The 20,844-nt window shown below is 42.1% G+C and overlaps 1 protein-coding gene across 8 annotated transcripts in view; it reads left to right on the top strand.

The window, feature by feature from the left end:
• DLGAP4 (DLG associated protein 4) overlaps positions 1-20,265 on the top strand; it is a gene marked incomplete at its 5' end in the record, with an annotated part of 92,393 nt that extends 72,128 nt beyond the window's left edge. For all 8 annotated transcript variants that reach the window (XM_081257373.1, XM_081257372.1, XM_081257374.1 and 5 more), the window contains 3 exons: positions 16,848-16,939; positions 17,887-18,042; positions 18,895-20,265. In XM_081257373.1, the coding sequence (XP_081113499.1) occupies positions 16,848-16,939; positions 17,887-18,042; positions 18,895-19,113 (467 nt within the window). In that variant the 3' untranslated portion in view covers positions 19,114-20,265. The remainder of the gene's footprint in view (positions 1-16,847; positions 16,940-17,886; positions 18,043-18,894) is intronic.
• Between the last annotated feature and the right edge of the window lie 579 nt (positions 20,266-20,844).

The following is a 20,844-nucleotide window of genomic DNA, read 5'->3' as shown; positions in this document are numbered from 1 at the left end:
CAATCACAATCTCCCAATTTATCCCTTCCCCCCTTCCCCCCGGTAACCATAGGTTTGTTTTCTACATCTGTGACTCTATTTCTGTTTCGTAAATAAGTTCATTTGTACCATTTTTTTAGATTCCACATATAAGTGATACCGTATGATATTTGTCTTTGACTACTTCACTCAGTGTGACAATCTCTAGGTCCATCCATGTTGCTGCAAATGGCATTATTTCATTCTTTTTTATGGCTGAGTAATATTCCATTGTATATATATACCACATCTTCTTTATCCACTCCTCTGTCAATGGACATTTATGTTGTTTCCATGTCTTGACTATTGTAAATAGCACTGTAATGAACATTGGGGTGCCTGTATCTGCATTATGGTTCTCTCCAATATATGCCCAAGGAGTGGGATTGCTGAATCAAAGGGCAACTCTATTTATAGTTTTTTAAAGAAAAAATTTACATTCCCACCAACAGTGTAGGAGGGTTGCCTTTTGTCCACACCCTCTCCAGCATTTATTGTTTGTAGAATTTTTGATGATAGCCATTCTGACCGGTGTGAGGTGATACCTCATTGTAGTTTTGATTTGCATTTCTCTAATAATTATTCACGTTGAGCATCTTGTCATATGTTTGTTGGCCATTTGATTTTTTTTTTTGGAGAAATGTGTGTTGAAGTCATTTGCCCATTTTTGAATCAGGTTGGGGGTTTTTTGGTTGTTGTTTTAAGTTTTAGGAGTTCTCTATATATTCTGAATATTAATCCCTCATCCAGATATATGACTTGCAAATATTTTCTTCTGTTCTGTGAGTTACCCTTTTACTCTGTACATAATGACTTTTAATGAACAAAATTTTTAAATTTTCAAGAAGTCCAGTTTTTCTACTTTTTCATTGTTTCCCTGTGCCTTTGGTGTTAGAGCTAAGAAATTGTTCCCAAATCCAATGTCCTGAAGCTTTTGTCCTATATTTTCTTACAAGAATTTTGTTGTTTTAGGTTTTAAATTTAGGTTCTTGATCCATTTTGAGTTATGATATCACATTAACAATCTAACTTCACTTTTTTGCATGTGGATATCCAGTTTTCTCCACACCATTTGTTGAAAATATTGTTCTTTCCCCACTGAATGGGCTTGGTACCCTTGTCAAAAATCATTTGATCATGTTTGCAAAGGTTTACTTCAGGGCGGCTATTTTATTCCATTGATCTATATGTCTGTCTTTAGGCCAAGGCCAGTACCACGCTGATTTGATTATTGTGGCTTTGTAGTAAGTTCTGAAATGAGGATGTGTGAATCCTCCTGTTTTATTCTTTTTTAAGATTGTTTTTAATGTTTGGGATGCCCTGAGATTCCATATGAATTTTGAGATGGATTTTTCTATTTCTGCAAAAAACATTATTGGAATTTTGATAGGAACTGTATTGAATCTGAATATTGCTTTGGGTAGTATTGACTTTTTTTTTTTTTGCGGTACGCGGGCCCCTCACTGCTGTGGCCTCTCCCGTCACAGAGCACAGGGTCCAGAAGCGCAGGCTCAGCGGCCATGGCTCACAGGCCCAGCCCCTCCGCGGCATGTGGGATCTTCCCAGACCGGGGCACGAACCCATGTCCCCTGCATCGGCAGGCGGACCCTCAACCACTGCACCACCCAGGAAGCCCAGTATTGACTTTTTAACAGTATTAAGTCTTACAGTTCATGAACATGGGACTTGTTTCCATTTATCATATCTTAATAACTACAAAACAGCAGTGTTTTGTAGTTTTCATTGTGTAAGTCTGTCACCTCCTTAATTAGTTAATTCCTAAATATTTTATTCTTCCTGATGCTATTGTAAGTGGAATCGTTTTTGTAATTTCCTTTTCAGGTTGTTTATTGTTAGTATTAGAAATGCAACTGATTTTTGTGTGCTGACTTTGTATTCTGCCTACTTTGCTGAATTCATTTATTAGTTCTATCGGGGGTTTTTTGGTGGAATCTTTTAGGTTTTCTACGTATAAGATCGTCTCATCTACAGAGCTAATTTTACTTCTTCCTTTCCAATCTGGATGCCTTTTATTTCTTTTTCTTGACTAACTGCTCTGGCTAGAACTTCCAGTCCTATGTTGAGGTGAAGTGATGAATGTGGGCATCCTTGCTTATCCTCGATCTTAGAGAAAACACCCTGGAGTATGATGTTCGCTGTGGGTTTTTCATGTATGGCTTTTATTTTGTTGAGGTAGTTTCATTCTGTTCCTGGTTTGTTGAGTGTTTTTCTCATGAAAGAGTGTTGAATTTTGTCAGATGCTTTTCCTGCATCAACTGAGATTTTTGTGTGGTTTTTCCCCTTCATTTTGTTGATGTGGCATATTACACTGATCAGCTTTCATATGTTGAACTATCCTTATAATAAATCCCACTTGGTCATATGTATAATCCTTTTAATATACTGCTGAATCCTGTTTGCTAATATTTTGTTGAGGATTTTTGCATCAGTGTACATAAGGGATAATGGTCTCTAGTTTTCTTGTAGTGTTTTTTTCTAGCTTTGGTATCAAGGTAATGCTGGATTCATAGAATGAGTTAGGAAGTGTTTCCTCCTCTTCAGTTTTTTGGAAAAATTTGAGAAGGAGTGGTGTTAGTCATCTTTAAATGTTTGGTAGAATTCAGCAGTGAAACCACTGGGTCCGGAGCTTTTCTTTGTTGGGAAATTTTTGATTACTGATTCAAAACTATTCAGATTTTCTATCTTTTCATGATTTAGTCTTGGTAGGCTTTGTGTTTCTATGAATTTGTCCATTTCATCTAGGTTATCCAATTTGTTGGTATACAGTTGTTCTAGTACTCCCTTATAATCTTTTTTATTTCTGTAGAATTCGTAGTAATGTCCCCACTTTCATTTTTTATTTTAGTATTTGAGTCTTTTCTTTTTTTCTTAGTCTATCTAGTTAAAGTTTTGTCAGTTTTGTTGATCTTTTTGAAGAACCAACTTTTGTTTTTTTGATTTTTCTCTGTTTCCCTAGTCTCTGTTTCATTTAGCTCTGTTCTAATCTTTATTATTTCCTTCCTTCTGCTAGCATTGGGATAGTTTGTTCTTTTTCAGTTTCTTAGGTTGTAAAGTTAGGTTGTTGATTTGAGATCTTTCCTAAGTTTTTTTTTTTTAAAGGGCACATAGTGGTGACTTTTTTTTTTTTTTTTTTAAGCTGCATTGCATTTTCATTGCTGCGTGCAGGCCTTTTCTAGTTACAGCTAGCAGGGGCTACTCTTTGTTGTGGTGTGCGGGCTTCTCCTTGCGGTGGCTTCTCTTTGTTGTGGAGCACAGGCTCTCAGCACGTGGGCTTCAGTAGTTGTGGCATGCAGGCTCAGTAGTTGTAGCTTGCGGGCTCAAGAGCGCAGGATCAGTAGTTGTGGCACACAGACCTAGTTGCTCCAGGGCATGTGGGATGCTCCCGGACCAGGGCTCACTGAAGAGACGTTTTGAAGTCTCTGCTTTCCTCACTGATTAGTGATGCCAGTCAGTCACATAACCACTGCCAGATTACTACACACACAGGGTTGTGTTTCTCAGTTCTATTCTGTTCTGCTGCCCTTTTGTCTATCTCTGTGTTAATACAACTTTTAATTGCCATAGCTTTTTAACATGCCTTGGCATCTGATAGGGCGAATCCCCTTCCTTATTCTTTTTGTTCAGAAAGAAAAAGTCTATATCTTCATTTTTCCAATACCAATTTTAGAATTAGTATATCAAGTTCCTCAGAAGAATTTTCCTGGGTCGCTGACTAGAAATAGAGTTTATAGATTACTTTGGGAAAAACTGATACCTGAGAAATATTGAGTCTTCTTAGCTATGAATGAAGTTTATCTCTCCATTTATTCAGATCTCCATTTTATATCCTTCTATTCAAGTTTGATTAATATATCTAGGAAGGCCTTATGTATTTTTATTAGATTTATTCCTTGGTACTTTCTAGTTTTTGTTTTGGTAGTAAAATGAATTTTTATATTTGCATACTCTAATTAGTTATGTTGAGACTTCTACATTGATCTTGTGTCCAGCAACCTTGTACAACTCTCAGTCCTCTTAGATTCGCATCATAAGTGATCATATTATTTGCTCTAGTGGCAATTTTATGTCTTTTTTAAGATTTATTTATTTTAGTTATTTTATTTTTGGCTGCATTGGGTCTTTGTTGCTGCACGCAGGCTTTGTCTAGTTGCAGCAAGTGGGGGCTACTCTTCATTGCGGTGCGTGGGCTTCTCATTGCGGTGGCCTCTCGTTGTGGAGCTTGGGCTCTAGGCACGCAGGCTTCAGTAGTTGTGGTGCGTGGGCTCAACAGTTGTGGCTTGTGGGCTCTAGAGCACAGGCTCAGTAGTTGTGGCACATAGGCTTAGTTGCTCCGCAGCATGTGGGATCTTCCTGAACCAGGGCGCGAACCCATGTCCCCTGCATTAGCAGGTGGATTCTTAACCACTGCGCCACCAGGGAAGCCCTGTGTTTCTCTTTCTAATCTTACTGTGTCTCATGCATATCTAACTGCAAGAGTGTCAGGACGCTGTGCGATAGTGGGAAGAAAGCAGCATCCCTCCCTTGGTCCTGACCTTCATTCACTCAGTGAGTATTTACTGAGTGACTACCGTATACAGGCACTATTCTAGCTTCTGGGGATGTAGCAGAACAACACAAGGTCCCTGCCCTCATGGAGCTTACATTCTCATGGGGAGAGACAGAAAATAACCAACTAAACATATAATATGCAAGATGGTTAGACATGCAACAGAGAAAACAAAACACAGTAAGAGCAGGATGAAGAGTGCTGCCTGGCTGGGGGCAGTGTTGCTGTCCCACATAGTGTGGTCAGCGAAGGCCTCCCAGATAAGGTGACTTTGGAGCAGAAACCTGAAGGAAGGAAGAGAGAAGTCTTAGAGCTCTGGAGATCAGAGAACTCCAGTGGTGGGCAAGCGCTTGACGTGTTCTAGGGCTGGGGAAGGTGGCCAGTGTAGCTGCAGGAGTGAGCAGCGAGAGGTGGGGGGTGGAGTCCGTGTGGTGGGGCCTCAGAGGTGTCAAAGGCTTGGCTTTGACTCCCAAAAGAGAATGTGTTGGAGAGTGCAATGTGACATTCTATTTTACAGGATTAATCTAGTTTCTCTGTTCAGAAGAGAGTGGGGGGAGGGGCACAAGTGGAAGCTGGGAAATGAGTTAGGAGGAAGTAACGTAATCTGGGAAAGAGGAGATGGTGGTGGCCATGGAGCATTTAAGGGAGGGGTCAGATTCTGGGTATACTTGGAAGGCAGAGCAGGATTTCCTGATGGATTGGATATGGAGTAAGAGTGAAAGGAGTCCAAAATGGTTTGGAGTCTGAGTGACAGAAAGGATGGCATTGCCACTGCGATAGGGAAGACTAGTGTAGATGTTAGGAGAAATGTCAGGAGTTCAGTTTTGGACATGTTTAATTTGATACACATTATTAGGTATCAGAGTGGAGAAGTGAAGCAGGCAGTTGGTATATGAGTCTGGGGAGAGGTCCAGGTTGGAGATCACATTTGGGAGTCATCAAAGTATAGGCAGTCCAAAATGAGATGAGAATTCTCAAGAAGAGAGAATCAGCTGTGTCAAATGCTTTTCTGAAGGACACAGCAGGTCAGACTTAGACATGCAAGGTCATTACAGACTTGAAGAGCTGGTCTGCTTTGGAGATGGTGGGGAGCAGAGGGAGGGACAGCCTGATTGGAGAAGGGTTAAGAGAAAATAGGAGTGACTGGGAGACCACAAGTATAGACAACTCCATTGATGAATTTTTCTGTATGGGAGCACAGAAATGAAGGGATATACGGGGCAAAGGGGGAGGGCTGGAGTTTTTGTTGTTCTTTTTATTTTTAAATGGAATGATACCAGCATGTTTCTGTATTGTTGAGAATGAACTTGTAGGGAAGGGGAAATTCATCATGCAGTAGAGAAAGGGGATAACTGTTGAGTGATATTCTTAGGTAGGTGAGAAGGAACCGAATTAATGCCCAAGTAGAGAATACATAGTTCCTCCATAGTGATAGGAGGAAGGTGTTTGGGGGGAACTCCAGCGGGAGAGCAGAGTTATCACCGCAGAGTGAGAAAGTGGGAGGGGGCATTGGGAGGTTTGAGGAGCATCTGAAACGGTCAGTCATCTAGGAGAGTGCAGGGGCCACTGGGATGAGGCTATAGAGGGAGAACTGGGCAGGGGAGTGTTAATCCAAAAGATTAGCTTGTTTTTATTTTGTCGTCAGTGTAATTGTGTTGTATTTAGGGAATGTGTATCACAGCACTTTCTGTAAAATGGTGAATTTGTCCATATCTCCTTAAAATTCTGTCACATTTTGCTTTATATTATTTTGAAGATATCTTAGACGCATCAAGTCTAGAATGTAATATTCCTGGTGAATGTTTAGTGATCCACTCTCCCTATTTTTCTGGATGTCTGTTTGTGTTTTGCCTCAAACTCTTATTTTATGTGTTGTAAGTATTGCTGTACCAGCTTTCCTTTGGTTAGTGTTCATCTGGTATACCGCTTTCCATCCTTTTACTTTCAATTTTCATGTGCGTCATAATGTCTCTTATAATCAGCATATACCTGGATTTTGTGTTTTGTTCAGTGTGTTGATTTTTATTTCAGAAGTAGAAAATGTCATCCATTTACAATGGGATTTCACTCTCTGGATTTATTCCTACCATGTTATTTTGTGCTCTTCATTCTACTTTTTTTGTTTAATTTATTATTTATTTTTGGCTGCATTGGCTTCCTCTAGTTGCGGCAAGCGGGGCTACTCTTCGTTGCGGTGCGCGGGCTCCTCATTGTGGTAGCTTCTCTTGTGGAGCACGGGCTTTAGGTGCGTGGGCTTCAGTAGTTGTGGCACGCAGGCTCAGTAGCTGTGGCTTGTGGGCTCTAGAGTGCAGGTTCAGTAGTCGTGGTACACAAGCTTAGTTGCTCCACGGCATGTGGGATCTTCCCAGACCAGGGCTCGAACCTGTGTCCCCTGCATTGGCAGACGGGTTCTTAACCACTGTGCCACCAGGGAAGACCCATTCTACTTCTTTGAGGTTTCTATTTTTCCTCTCTCTTTTCTTGCTTTCTTCTGCATTAACACACCTCTCTCTCCATTTCCTTTGCTATTTTGAGGCTGTGTTAATTGGGATTAGGTTTGCCTATAAATAACATTTTAAAAAAAAGAAAAAAGTGGTTTGAATAAGACTATTTATTTCTCTCACATTCAAGAATGTCTGAGATAGTAATGCTGGAGCTCCAGGCTTCTTTCTTCTTGAGGTTTGATGTCATAATTGGCTTCCATTCACAAGATCTTTTCATTTTTCCAAGTGGCTGCTGGATTTCAGAACCCCAAGTGCATTCCAGCAGCAAAGGAACCAGTTGCAAAAAAGAGCAAGCAGGCCCTGCACACCACTTCCACTTCCCCCTCTTTGACCAAGCTACTCGCAGCTTGTTGCAAGGGTAGCCTAGGAAATGCCTGAGTTCGGGCTGCCATGTGCCCAAGTTAAAAACCACAGGTCCCCACAGATCACTTGTTTTCAGATGCCTGTGCAGTGCTTGGTAGACAGAGTGTGCACATTATAGAGATAGGACATCACACTAACAGCAGAAGTCCTTATTCCAGTCCTGATGCTAGTGTAACTTGTTCTGTGACTCTAACACTTTGCATACCATACCTCATATTTTCCATTTGACAATACTTTGTCCTGGAAAATTCACAGTATGCCTGAGAAATTTCTGTGTTTTATTTCATCTGAAAAAAGTTGCTATTTGACACAAAGAAAATAAAAGTTTCTACTTCTGAGGGAGAAGGAGAAACAAACACTGGGGACAACTAGCCATATCTGCCACAGAAGTTGCACACTGTATTTCTGTTCTTTGAACCCTTAAAACTTTAAGTTACTCAACATCTTTACCTTTCTCCCAAACAACGCAAGAACCTTAAAATATGATTTATCTAATTGTTTTCTTATGGCTTAAAACCTCACAGATTATTATATAATTTTCAATTATATAATTACAGATAAATCTAAATAAATACATGTATAAATAATAATTATCATATGTTTATCATTTTCTTTGCTCACCCTTTCTTATCTCAGATCTTCCTTCTTGGATCATTTTCTTCTTTGCTGAGTTCATCCTTTACAACTTTATTTAGTGAGAACCTGATTAACTCTGTTTTTATTTATCTGAAAAATCTTTATTTTGCTCTCATTCTTCTTCTTAACCTTTATTTTCTTTGTGAAATATACATGCAAAGAGTCAACAGAGTAAAGAAAAATAATAAAAGAACACTCCCGTACCCACCAACTAGTTTACAAAATGGAATATTACCAGTGTCTTTGAACCCAGTGAGACATCACCTTTCTGCCATGGCAGAACGCACTATCCTGAATTTTGTGTTAATTATACCCTTGCTTTTTTTAATACTTGTACCACATATATGTGTGACCCTAAGGAATATGCTGTTTAGTTTTGCCTGTTTTTGAAATTTATATTAATAGAAGCACAGTGTATGTATTCTACTGAGGCTTGCCTTTTTTGATTCAGCCTTGTTTTTGAGATCCATCCATATTAATGCGTGTACCTGTAGTTCATTCTTTTCATTGATATGTCACATTCCACTGTATGAATATACCATTGCTTATCCATTCCACTGACGAACACTTGAGTTGTTTCTAGTTTTTGGTTGTGAATAATTTTTTATAACAGTATTGAGCTGTAATTTATATGCCATAAAATTCACCCCTTTAAAGTATACAAAACAGCTAAAGTGGTTTTTAGCACATCCACAGAGTTGTGCAACCATCCCTGCTACCTAATTTTAGAACATTTTCATCACCCCAAAAAGAAACCTTGTACCCATTTAGCCATCATGCTGTATCCGTCTAAAACACTAATCTGCTTCATTCGCTATAGATTTGCCCATTCTGAACATTTCATATACATGGAATCATACAATATGTGGTCTTTTATGTATGGATTCTTTCACTTTGCATAATGTTTTTGAAGTTTATCCATGTTGTAGCATGTTTCAGCACTTCACTCCTTTTTATTGCTGAATAATACTCCGTTGTATGGATATATTGCATTTTGCTTATCCATTCATCAGTTGTTTCCACTTCTTGGCTATTATGTATTCTTTGAAACACAGCAGTTTAATTTTAGTGAAGTTCAATTGTTTTTTTTTCTTTTGTTGCTTGTCATTTGGTGTCAATTCTAAGAAGCCATTGCTAATCCAGTATTGTAAAGATTTACTCCTGTTTGCCTTCAAGAGTTTTATAGCTTTAGCTGTTACATTTAGGTCTGTGATCCATTTTGAGTTAAATTTTGTATATGGTGTGAGGTATTGGTCCACCTTCATTCTTTTACATTTGGATATCCAGTCGTCCCAGCACCATTTGTTAGGGAGATTGTTCTTTCCCCATTGAATGGTCTTGGTACCCTTGTCAAAAATCAGTTGACCATAAATGTAATTTGACCATATGTTATTTATGGTCAACTGATTTATTTAAGGGTTTATTTCTGGACGCAGTTGTATTCCATTGCATTGATGTACATGTGTATACTTATGCCAGTACCACACTGTCGTAATTACTGTAGCTTTGTAATAAGCTTTGAAATTGGAAAGTGTGAGTCCTCCAGCTTTACTTTTTCAATAAAAATAAAAGAAGTTTATTGCCAGCTCTCAGGTTCTCACTAAAGGAAGTTCTAAAGTTCATACTTCGTTCTTGCATTTCCATATGAATTTTAGAATCAGCTTGTCGGTTTCCACAAAAAAGGCAGCTGGAATTTTAATAGGGATTGTGTTAAATCAGTAATTTAATTTGATGAGTGTTGCCATCTTACTTTAAAGTCTTCTGATCCATGAACATGGGCTATCTTTCCATTTACTTAGGTTTTTGACATTTTCTTTCAATAATGTTTTGTAATTTTCAGTGGACAAGTCCTACATTTCTTTTGTTAAATTTATTCCTAAGTATTTTATTCTGTCTGATGGCATTGCAAATGAAATTGTTTTCTTAATTTCATTTGCAGATGTTTATTGTTACTATATAGAAATTCAATTGACTTCTGTATGTTGATCTTGTATGCTGTAACCTCACTGTTTTTTGGGGAATTCTTCAGAATTTTTTATATACAAGAGCATTTAATCTGAGAATAGAGATTGTTTTACTTTTTTCTTTCCAGCCTGGATTGCTTTTATTTTGTTTTTTGCCTAATGGCCCTGGCTCCAACACAAAGTTGAATAGATGTGGCAAGAGCAGGGGCATCCTTGTTTTTGTCTCATTCCTGATCTCAGGGATAAATTATTCAGTCTCACACTATTAAGTTGATATAAACTGTGGGTTATTATGAACATATTTGACCATGTCTCCTCTACAAGAGTTCTCTAAGGTATATACTGGGAAACGTTTGGGTCACAGAGTATGCCTGTGTTCAGATTTATAAGAAATGCCAAATTGTTCTCCACAGTGATTACACCAATTTATTAGTCCCTCAGCACTGTGTGAAAGTACCCATTGCATCTTTGCTTACACTTAGTATGTAATAGGTTTTTTTCTTTCCCCTAATCCACAGTTATAAAATAGTGGTTATAATTTGCATTTCATTGGTTACTAATGGCATTGAGCATCTTTTCACATATTAGCCATTTATGTTTCCTCCTCTGTGAAATGCCTGTTCATATGTTTTGCTCATTTTTCTATTAAGTGGTCTTTTTCTTATTGCCTCATCGGTGATCATTACATATCTAGATTCTGGAACCTTTGTCAGTTATATGTATTGTAAATGTCTTCTCCCAGTTTGCAACTCATCTTTTCATTTTCTTTATGGTATCTTTTGAATGAATGGATACTTTTAATTTTAATGTAAATTTATCAATCTTTTCCTTTATGGTTTATACTTTTTTGTATGTTAAGAAATCCACCCTTCTCCCAAAGTCAAAAAGATATTTTACTGTTTACTTGTAACAGTTTTCGAGTTGTCTTCCACATTTAAGTCCTTGATCCCTTGGAATTAATTTGTCTGCATGGAGTGAGATAAGGCTCTATGTTAATTTTTTCTCATTGGATAATAATGTATTAAAATGTTCATCCTTATCCTGTTGATATGCAGTACAGCCCTGACAAATATCAGGTTTCCTATATGTGTTGATCTATTTCTGAGCTTTCTATTCTGTTCATTAGTCTATCCCTAGGCCCAAATCTAACTATCTTCATTGTTATAACTGTCTAATGAATCTTGATAACTGGAAAGACAAGTTCCCCCAACCTATTCTTCAGGAGTATCTGGCATACGCTCTTTGCTTTTCCATATAAATTGTAAGACTCAGCTTTTCAAGGTCCATATTGAGGTTTTGATTGGAATTATATTAAATGTGTAGATCAGTTTGGTGGGAAGTTGACATGTTTATGAATAATTCTTTTCTATCCAAAAACATGATTATGTCTCTCCATTTATTTAGGTCTTCTTTAGTGTCTTTCATTTAAATTTTATATTTTCCACATAAAAGTTTTACATATTTTTTGAAGATTTGTTAGATTAGTATTTTAATTTTGGAGGGATGTAAGTGGTATTTTTTGTTACTGTATTTTCTGTTTATTGTTGATGAAATGCTCTTGGCCTTTCTATTGATCTTATATCTAGAAATCTTGCTGTATTCTTACTCTATTTGCAAATAAGGATTTGCTTTTAACCTTGTACCATTGAGTATGATGTTTACTATAGGTCTGTTGTAGATATGCTTATTCTGGTTAAGAAAATTGTTGAATTTAATGAAATTTAGTATATCTATTTAGATAATTTTTAATCTGTAATGTGGTAAATTTCATTGATAGTTTTTTCTCCTTTCTTGCTTTCTTTTTGGATTAATCAAGTATTTATTTCCACTTTTTTCATGTTAGCTTATTATTCTTTTAACAGTTACTCTAAAGATTACAACCTGCATCCCTGACTTTGTAAAGACTAAATTAGTACATTTACCACTTCACAGATGACGCAAGGACCTTAGATCACTTTTATCCCCCTCCTAACCTGTGTACTATTGCTGTTAAGTATTTCAGTTCTATATATATGTTCTAAATGCCACAAGACATTATTTTTTGTTTTATATAATCAGTATTTACTTACCCACATATTTACTCTTTCTGGTACTCTTCTCTCCTTTATTTCTTTGCTTCTAGTTAGGATCATTTTCCTTCTGCCTGAAGAACTCCCTTAAGTATTTATTTTAATGCAGTATTTGTCTCAAAATGTCTGTATTTTTCCTTTCTTTTTTTTGCAGTATGCGGGCCTCTCACTGTTGTGGCCTCTCTCATTGCGGAGCACAGGCTCCGGACACGCAGGCTCAGCAGCCATGGCTCACGGGCCCAGCCGCTCCGCGGCATGTGGGATCTTCCCAGACCGGGGCATGAACCCGTGTCCCATGCATCGGCAGGCAGATTCTCAACCACTGCGCCACCAGGGAAGCCCTCCCTCTTTTTTTGAACAGTATTTTTTTAAAACTGTCCTCCAGGAGGCAGGCTTTTGTTTCTTATTATTTTTAAATTTATTTTATTTACTCTTTTGGCCGCACCACGTGGCATGTGGGATCTTAGTTCCCCGACCAGGGATCAAACCCGTGTGCCCCCTGCAGTGGAAGTGCAGAGTCTTTAACAATTGGACTGCCAGGGAAGTCCCTGAACAGTATTTTTGCTAAGTATAGAATAATAAGTACGTATTGATCTTCTTTCAATACTTTATAAATATGTCTTTATGTCCTGGTTTCCAGCCTTTCTATTGAAAAGTCAACTGTCAGTCTTCCTGCTGCTTCTTTGAAGAAGAATTTGTTTCGCCCCTTTGTCTGCTTTTAAGATTTTTTTCTCCTGTGTTTGAGTTTTATCCATTTTACTGTGATACCTAGGTATGGTTTTCTTTGTATTTTTCCAGCTTGATGCTCACAGGGTTTCTTGAATCTGCGGCCTTAATAACTCTCATCAGTTTCAGAAAAGTCTTGGCCATCATTTCCTCAAATTTCTGCTCCATGTTATTTCTTCTCTACTTGTGGACTCCAATTACACATATTTTAGACTGCCACATCTTGTGCTTCTTCATTCTCTCTTCTGTATTTTCCTTTTTTTTTTTTTTTTCCTTCCTCTGGACCTCAGTCTGGATATTTTCTACTGGATTATTTTATAGTTCATCTATAACCAATCTATTAAACCTACCTATTGCAGTCTTAATTTCAGTTACTCTATTTTTTAGTTCTAGAATTTCCATTTGATTCTTTTTGATAGATTTCTGGTTCTTTGCTGAAATTCCTCATCATGTCATATATTTTCTGGGACATATTCACAGTCATTTTAAAGCCCTGGTCCAATAGTACCTACATCCCCTATAGTTCTTTTACGTTTTGCTGATTTTTCTCTTTTGGTGTGCAGTCATTTGGTCCTACCTCGTGGCATGCTTGGTAATTTTTATTAAATGCCAGAAACTGTATACAAAAACTACAGAGAGAACTTGAAGCTCCGGATGATTTTTTTTTTCTTCTTTTTTTTTTTTGAAGACGATTTTCTATTCTTTGGGAACGAATTTACTTTTGCTTCTTGCAGACAGAGTAGGGCCAGACTAACTTAATCTAATTTCGGATTGAGCTGATTCAGAGCTGGGTTTTGTGACAGCCTGCAGTATTTCCAAGCCCTTCGTCCTTGGCAGACACTGAGCTCCAATTTTTGTTTCTCCCCCATCTTAAAGACTGCTGGAAGCTCTGCTCAGCTTGATGTGCTTTCCCCCAAGTCCTGTCTGCTCTGGTAGCTCCGAATTCCAGTTTTGGTCTCTCTGTCCCCGTGGAACTGCCACAAGTTCTGCTTAGCTTCTCAGACTCTGAACCACCACTTTCTGCTTGGCTTCTTAGCCCCTCAGCCTTGTGCTGCTTATAAACTGGGAGATGCCTTGGGGTAGAAGGCAGTACAGAATATCAGACTTGGCTGAATATAGTTTCCGTTCTCACTGACATCTTAGCCTCTCAAATTCTGTTGCTTTGGTAATTTTTTAATACCCTGAGATTTTTTTGTTGTTTTTGGTATTTTAGGTTTTTTTTAAATTTTTCTTGGTGGGGAGGGTTCAGTTTGTCTGATAGTAACTGGTTTTTCATAGCCAGAATCAGAAGTCATTAGAATTTTCTAATGTTGAATCAGTCTTGTATTACCAGAATAAACCCAGCTGAGTTATATTATTTTAGTACAGTGTTGTACTTTTGTTAATACCTGATTTAATAATTTTGCCTTTCTTCAAAGGCAGAATTACTTGGCTGGTAATTTTCCTTTCTCATCCTTGTCCTGTTTTAGTATCAAGGTTATCTAGCTTCATAAAATGAGTTTGGGATGGTTCGTTTATTCATATTCTGAATCATCTCTCTGAATAAATTTCTTTTCTTCCATTCTCTCTCTGTCCTTTTAGAGCTCTGATAGATGTATTTTAAGTCTCCCTCTCTCCTCCATGTCTCTCAGTCACTTTTTTTAAAATAGTCTCATCTTTTTAATACATCTAGTTGCTTCTTTTATTTCTTAAAAAAATAAGGTACCTAAGTGCAGTCTTAGGTTAGGAATTCTCAGGAGAGACTTTTCCTTTTATTCCCATCCTACTTTTTTTTTTTAATTATTTTATTTTTGGCTGCATTGGGTCTTTGTTGCTGCGCGTGGGCTTTTCTCTAGTTGCAGTGAGCAGAGGCTAGTCTTCATTGCCATGCGCTGGCTTCTCACTGCTGTGGCTTCTCTTGTTGCAGAGCACAGCCTCTAGGTGCGCAGGTTCCAGTAGTTGTGGCACACGGGCTTCAGTAGTTGTGGCTCACGGGCTCTAGAGCACAGGCTCAGTGGTTGTGGCACACGGGCCTAGTTGCTTCGTGGCATGTGGGGTCCTCCCAGACCAGGGCTCAAACCCATGTCCCCTGCATTGGCAGGTGGATTCTTAACCACTGCGCCACCAGGGAAGCCCTCCCATCCTACTTTAGACCAAGCCAGGTACACATACCCACTACCTTCTGCAGGTGGGGGGTCATTTTATCCCCAGCAGCTTAGCTATTCATTTAAGACGTCTTGTTAATCTAGCAGTGTAAGTGTTTTGCGCCAGGAGCTTTTTCACTCCTGTCCTCCTTGTCCTTATTGGTTTTCATCGGGGTTTATTCTTAGTGCTGTGTCCGCCATGGCCCTTGTTTCTGTGATGCCTGATTTTTCTCTTGCACTGGTTCCAGAGCTCATGTTTTATCCCCTTCCAGTGTCTTGCATCTCTTTTCAGAGCACCTTATCTCTGCTTTGAACTACTGTTTAAATATTTGTGGCTAAATGTCACACTTTTCATCTGTTCTCTGGCAACAACTTTCTGGTGAATGTTCATCTGCCATTTACTGCTCCTATAACATGTTTAGCTCCTGTGTTGGTTCCTTTTTAATAACTAATTTCTGAATGAGGTGAAATTCCTCCTTCATGAGCTGCTGTAAGTAGACCACTGTGGGAGAGGAGCCAGGACTGTGTCCCAGGCTGGCAGGAATTCCTCAGGCATGGTGATGGGTGCAGGGTGCGTTCTTCAGCCTGGTCTTCTCCCCAGGCAGCTAGAGGGCGGTTACCATGCAGTGTCGTCCTCGTCCCCCTGCCCCCCACCTTTGGTGCTGAACCAGGTTCAGGAACGCTCCTGCTGCAGTCCACACCCCCTTTTTATTTCAAATAAGAGATTATTGGCTTCTCCTCTCAAGTTATGCTACTTTTGAGAACTCAGAACTGCCACCTTTATCTGAGCCTTTCAACCCCAAGAATCCTCCTTGTGTGGCTATCACTGCATGTGGCAGCCTTCCTCATATACTATGTTCGAGAGTTCTGTCGGGAGACAGTTTGCATTTTGATTTCTTGTTTATACTCTGTTTTGCTTTTCAGTGATTTCTAAGGGGGTTAGGAGGTAGTACCGTCTTCCTGCCACCACTTTAAAACTGGAAATCACACTAAAAGATTTCAACCTTGTATTCCTGGGCTAAACACCTCATGGTGAACTCTTCTGTTGGATTCTCTTTGCTTTAAGACTTTTATGTTCATAATGAAAGTGCCCTATTCTTGGCATGTCCTGTGTTCTCTCAGGGCTCCTGAAATTTGCTGTCATTTTCTGTTTATTTACTCTCAGGAAGAATTTGGTTTTGTTTTTTTGGTTTTTTTGGGTTTTTTTTGGCGGTACGCGGGCCTCTCACTGTTGTGGCCTCTCCCGTTGCGGAGCACAGGCTCCGGACGCGCAGGCTCAGCGGCCATGGCTCACGGGCCCAGCCGCTCCGCAGCATGTGGGATCCTCCCGGACCGGGGCACGAACCCGCGTCCCCTGCATCGGCAGGCGGACTCTCAACCACTGCGCCACCAGGGAAGCCCATCTCAGGAAGAATTTGAATGTATAAAACAGGGATTATCTATTCCCGAAAGGTTTTGTAAAACCTCACCTGTAAAACTACATAGGCCTGGTTCTTTTTTCTGGGGAAGATTTTTAACTCCTGCTTCAGTTTTTTAAAACAGTTATTGGCCTAATCAGATTTTCTATTTCTTCTTGAGTCTATGATAGCAATTTATGTTTTCCTGAAAATTTTTTCCATTTAAACTTAGTTTTTAAATTTATTGCCGTAAAATATCCTTAGCAACTAGGGGATGGGGCTTACTTTATGTGTCTGGTTTGCATTTTTCACAGTGAGAGTGGGTTAATGTGTAAATAAAATGAAGACTGACTGCCATCACCAAATAATGATTGGTATCCTAAGGCGGGGAGGGGAGGTGAAAGCCATGACCCTGATCCTGTGTTCCACCCCAGCAGACCTTGTGCTCTGCTCAGTCTTTTTCCACCTTCTCTTTCTCAGTCTTAGGGAAAGTCCTCAGTGCTGTGGGCAGTGCCCAGCTACTGATGTCGCAGAAATTCCAGCAGTTCCGGGGCCTCTGTGAGCAAAACTTGGTGAGTGTGATTCTTCTTCCTCCACAGTGGGTCTTCTAGCCAGATCCCCCAGCTGGATTAGCCTCTAGGCCTCTGTGACCTCCTCCCTAACATGGAGAAGGTGCTGCTTCCTCATGGCATTGGAAAGATGACAGTGGTGCATGTCAGTGCCTAGCACAGGAAAAGGGCCAGGAATGGTCCTTTCAGATCTCTACTACCTTCTGAAATAGAAAAGTGAACTCTATGTAAAAACAGCCACATGAAAGTTAAAAATCAGTTAGCACTGATTTATTTATATACAACATACTCTATATCTAAGAAGACAGTCAAGGTAAGAACTAAAGAAATAACCACCATGAGGCTTGGTGGGTTTTCCTCTCCTTCACCCTCGCCGCTAGGCAGCAGCTTTTCCTGTGGAAGCCTCTCTCCATCTGGCAGGGGTGGTGTACCCCCAGGGGTGGAGGACAGTGGCGAGTGTTTGCCTCTCGGACCCATAGGGGTTTGGGCGTTCACTGGGGAAGTCCTGATGAGGAATGTGCTGTCAGAGAACAGAATGATGGGCTAGAAACCACACGGATTCTGGAATCACACCCACCTGGGAGTGATCCTGCCTCCTCCCTGTAAAATGAGACGAGTTGCCTGCCTGGCACACGCTGAGGCCATGAGGGCCTTCCTCGCTGTAGCCCTACAGTGGTGGCGAAGGCCTCAGTCCCCATGTGTGTGCAGGACCCACTCTCGTGATAGGACTGTCTCTCCCTCGCAAAGCTCTCCACCATCAGGGCCAGCAGTAATCAGGAACTGGGTTCATTCGCTCATACAGATACTGACCCGACCCTGGGAACAGGAGAGTAAGACCAGGCCTCAAGAGAACCCAACCAGGGCTGGCAGAGCTAGGAGACAGTACTTGGGATGGGGTGCAGGACAAGCCTCTGCCCTGCTTGCCCCACTGATCCCCATCTGTCCCACAGAACCCTGATGCCAACCCACGTCCAACAGCCCAGGACCTGGCAGGGTTCTGGGACCTGCTGCAGCTGTCCATTGAGGACATCAGCATGAAGTTCGATGAGCTCTACCACCTCAAGGCCAACAGCTGGCAGCTGGCGGAGACCCCCGAGAAGAGGAAGGTGAGCATGGAGCAGTGCGGAGGGGAAGTCCAGGGACAAATTCCTGGTCGGCAATAACGCTGGCCACATCGGTCAGTGCTGCTTGGCTCCCTTCTCTGTGTGTCGTCTTTGAGCTGGGGGCTCACGTCCATCAGTGTGCGGGGTCCATGCTCGGCGCTCGTCCAGCATGCCACTCGCTCTGTGTAGTTGAGGCTGCCACCCCCGCTCCCGAAGCATGCCTTCCTGCCCTGCATGTTCAGAAAGTGGGAGACACATGCCCACAGCCCAGAGCACTAGCGTAGACACGGCCGTTGGAACCCTGGAGGCAGAAAAATGGTCCTTCTCCTAGGACCATGCTGCCAGGAGTACAGGGGTCTGGACCCGATTCTGCCTCCTGGGCCAGCCTCTTCCCTGAGGCTCAGGCTTCCATCTGTAAAACAGTGGCACCCAGTGACCCCTTTGGCTATTGGTTACCGGACTGTGGCCCTTGTGAGTTCTGATCCCCTAGAATAGCATGTGAAACGTGACCTGGGAGTCGGAGGCCCTGAATTTAAATCCCATCTCTGGCTATATGATTCCTGCGTGAATTTCAGGCCCTCAGTGGTTCAAAGCAGGGGTGGGAAGAGGTGATCTGTCTGTCCCTTCCTTCGAGAACATTCTAGGATTGTAAGCTTGCTTTTTGCTCCTATGCCTTGTGCTATTCCCACCATCATCGCTTCTTGTGGCTTTCTGATTCCAAATGTGTGTTGCTTGTGCCCGATGCGGGGAAGCTGGGGTGGAGGCTCCAGCTGCCAGCATACGGTGGGTGGTAGCGCCACACAAAAGGTGGCACCTTTATTTTATTTTTCTTCTCTCCTCACTGTCTCACTAAAGGAAGAGAAGAAACTACCCCCTCCGGTCCCAAAGAAGCCAGCCAAATCCAAGCCGGCAGTGAGCCGCGACAAGGCCTCTGATGCTGGGGACAAGCAGCGTCAGGAGGCCCGCAAGAGGCTCCTGGCGGCCAAGCGGGCAGCTTCCGTGCGGCAGAACTCAGCCACGGAGAGCGCGGACAGCATCGAGATTTATGTCCCTGAGGCCCAGACCCGGCTCTGAGACCAGGAAGCAGGAAGCAAACAATTTTAAGTCATTAAAAAAAGAAACCTACAAACTAAATGGGAAAGGAACAAAATTTTCTCAACCTTTAGTATGGTTATTCTGTCTAGAGACCCTGAGCCAACTTTCAAATTGACGCATACAAGGGCTCACAATTTGGCTTTTTTGGGTCCCTCCCAGCTTTAGGTTATGAAGACTTCACACAAAAAAATCAACAGAAACACAAAACTATAAAACTTTTTTTTCCTCTTGCTGGCCGTGGTGGACTCGATAGATGGACTTCGGCAACGCCCCGGCCCAGCCTCCAGACTACGGTCTTTTTACTTGCTCTATCTAATGAGAACTTAAACTAGCTTGTTTACAAGATGACGACAGCCCAAGGGCAGCCTTGGGCACCTGCCATGTCCTTCCTCCTTTTCCTGGCTACCCCAGCTCTGACCTTGGAGTTTTCATTCTTATGTTTTTCTCTTTTCCCTTAAGAGCTCACACAGGGGTCACCATCCTGACTATCGGCTTTCTGGTTCTCAGCCCTTTTCGTGGGTGAGCCCAGAGGACAGAGAGATGGACACGCGTCCCCTCCCCCACCGAGTGCTCACACGCGCGCGCGCACGCGCACACACACACAGATATAGGTTCCTCTCAGCAGAAGCAGCCCTCCCACTGTGATCTGCCAGCCCCAGGCAGCGTCAGGTGGGTGACTCGCCTCTCTGAGACCACGAGGAGGGCTGAAGTCTTTGGGGGGGGGGGGGAGGGTGGGAATGAGATAAAAACCGCAGCTTACCACACTCCAGACTCCCGGCTTTTTCTTCTCTCCAGCCCCTTCTTCCTTCAGCAAAATGTATGACCTAGAGTGACTTGCAGGGGCCACTCAAGAGAGGGACCCCATTTTCCAGGGGTCATGTGTCCCTGGCCGAGCCTGTGTACAGTACCCGAGGGGCGGGCGGCTGTGTCTGTACGTATGTGTACATATGCACATAGACCTTAGAGTGTATATTTAACAAACGCCCCTCTGCTCACCCATGCCCACCAGCGCCACCGCTGGCTCTCGGGGGCACCTGGCAGGAGGCGGGTGTGTGAATAGCATATATTTTTACATGTACTATATCTAGGTGTGTGTACAAGTGTGTGTAAAAATATATACCTTGTGTGTAAGCAGCCCCCCCCTTTTTTTGTCTCTCACCTGCCCCCCCCCTCCCCGGCCGTAGGCCCATCTGCCTGGCCTCTGAGTTTTCTATTTTTTTACCCCGGTCATCCTCCTCTCTCCCTTGCCCCCCAGCCCCACTCCCAGGGTGTCATGAGCCCTGAGCTGCAATGGCCCAGGCCTGCAGGGTGAGGTGGGGGGCAGGGAGGGAGAGGGTGAGGCCAGGCCTGCAGCAAGCTCCGTGCACGACGGCTGCTCTCCTGTGGCCACGGCTGCGGCACTGGAGACGTCCTCGTGTCCAGCACCTGCCACAGGGGCCCCGGGTGAACTGTGGGCCTGCTCTAGGGCCCGTTCCAGCTTGACCGCCGTCTGTGACCTTGGGCAAGTCACTTGACCTCTGTGTGCCTCAACTTCCTCCTCTGTAAAATGGGGACAGTCCCCGCCCCTCCCTACCTCACAGGCATGTTGTGAGAATAAATGAGGTAACGTGCACCACGGGCTCATGGTGTTATTGCAGCGGGACGGGCCAGGCTGGATGAGGCGGGTGGAGTCGATGCCCCAGGAGACAGCCAGACCCCTTCCAAGTGGCA

Source organism: Mesoplodon bidens (assembly GCF_964165515.1).
Source record: "Mesoplodon bidens genome assembly, chromosome: 15".
In the NCBI taxonomy this organism is placed as follows: domain Eukaryota; kingdom Metazoa; phylum Chordata; class Mammalia; order Artiodactyla; family Ziphiidae; genus Mesoplodon; species Mesoplodon bidens.
The sequence above is the reverse complement of the archived record's forward strand: the minus strand, read 5'-3'. Positions and strand labels throughout refer to the sequence as shown.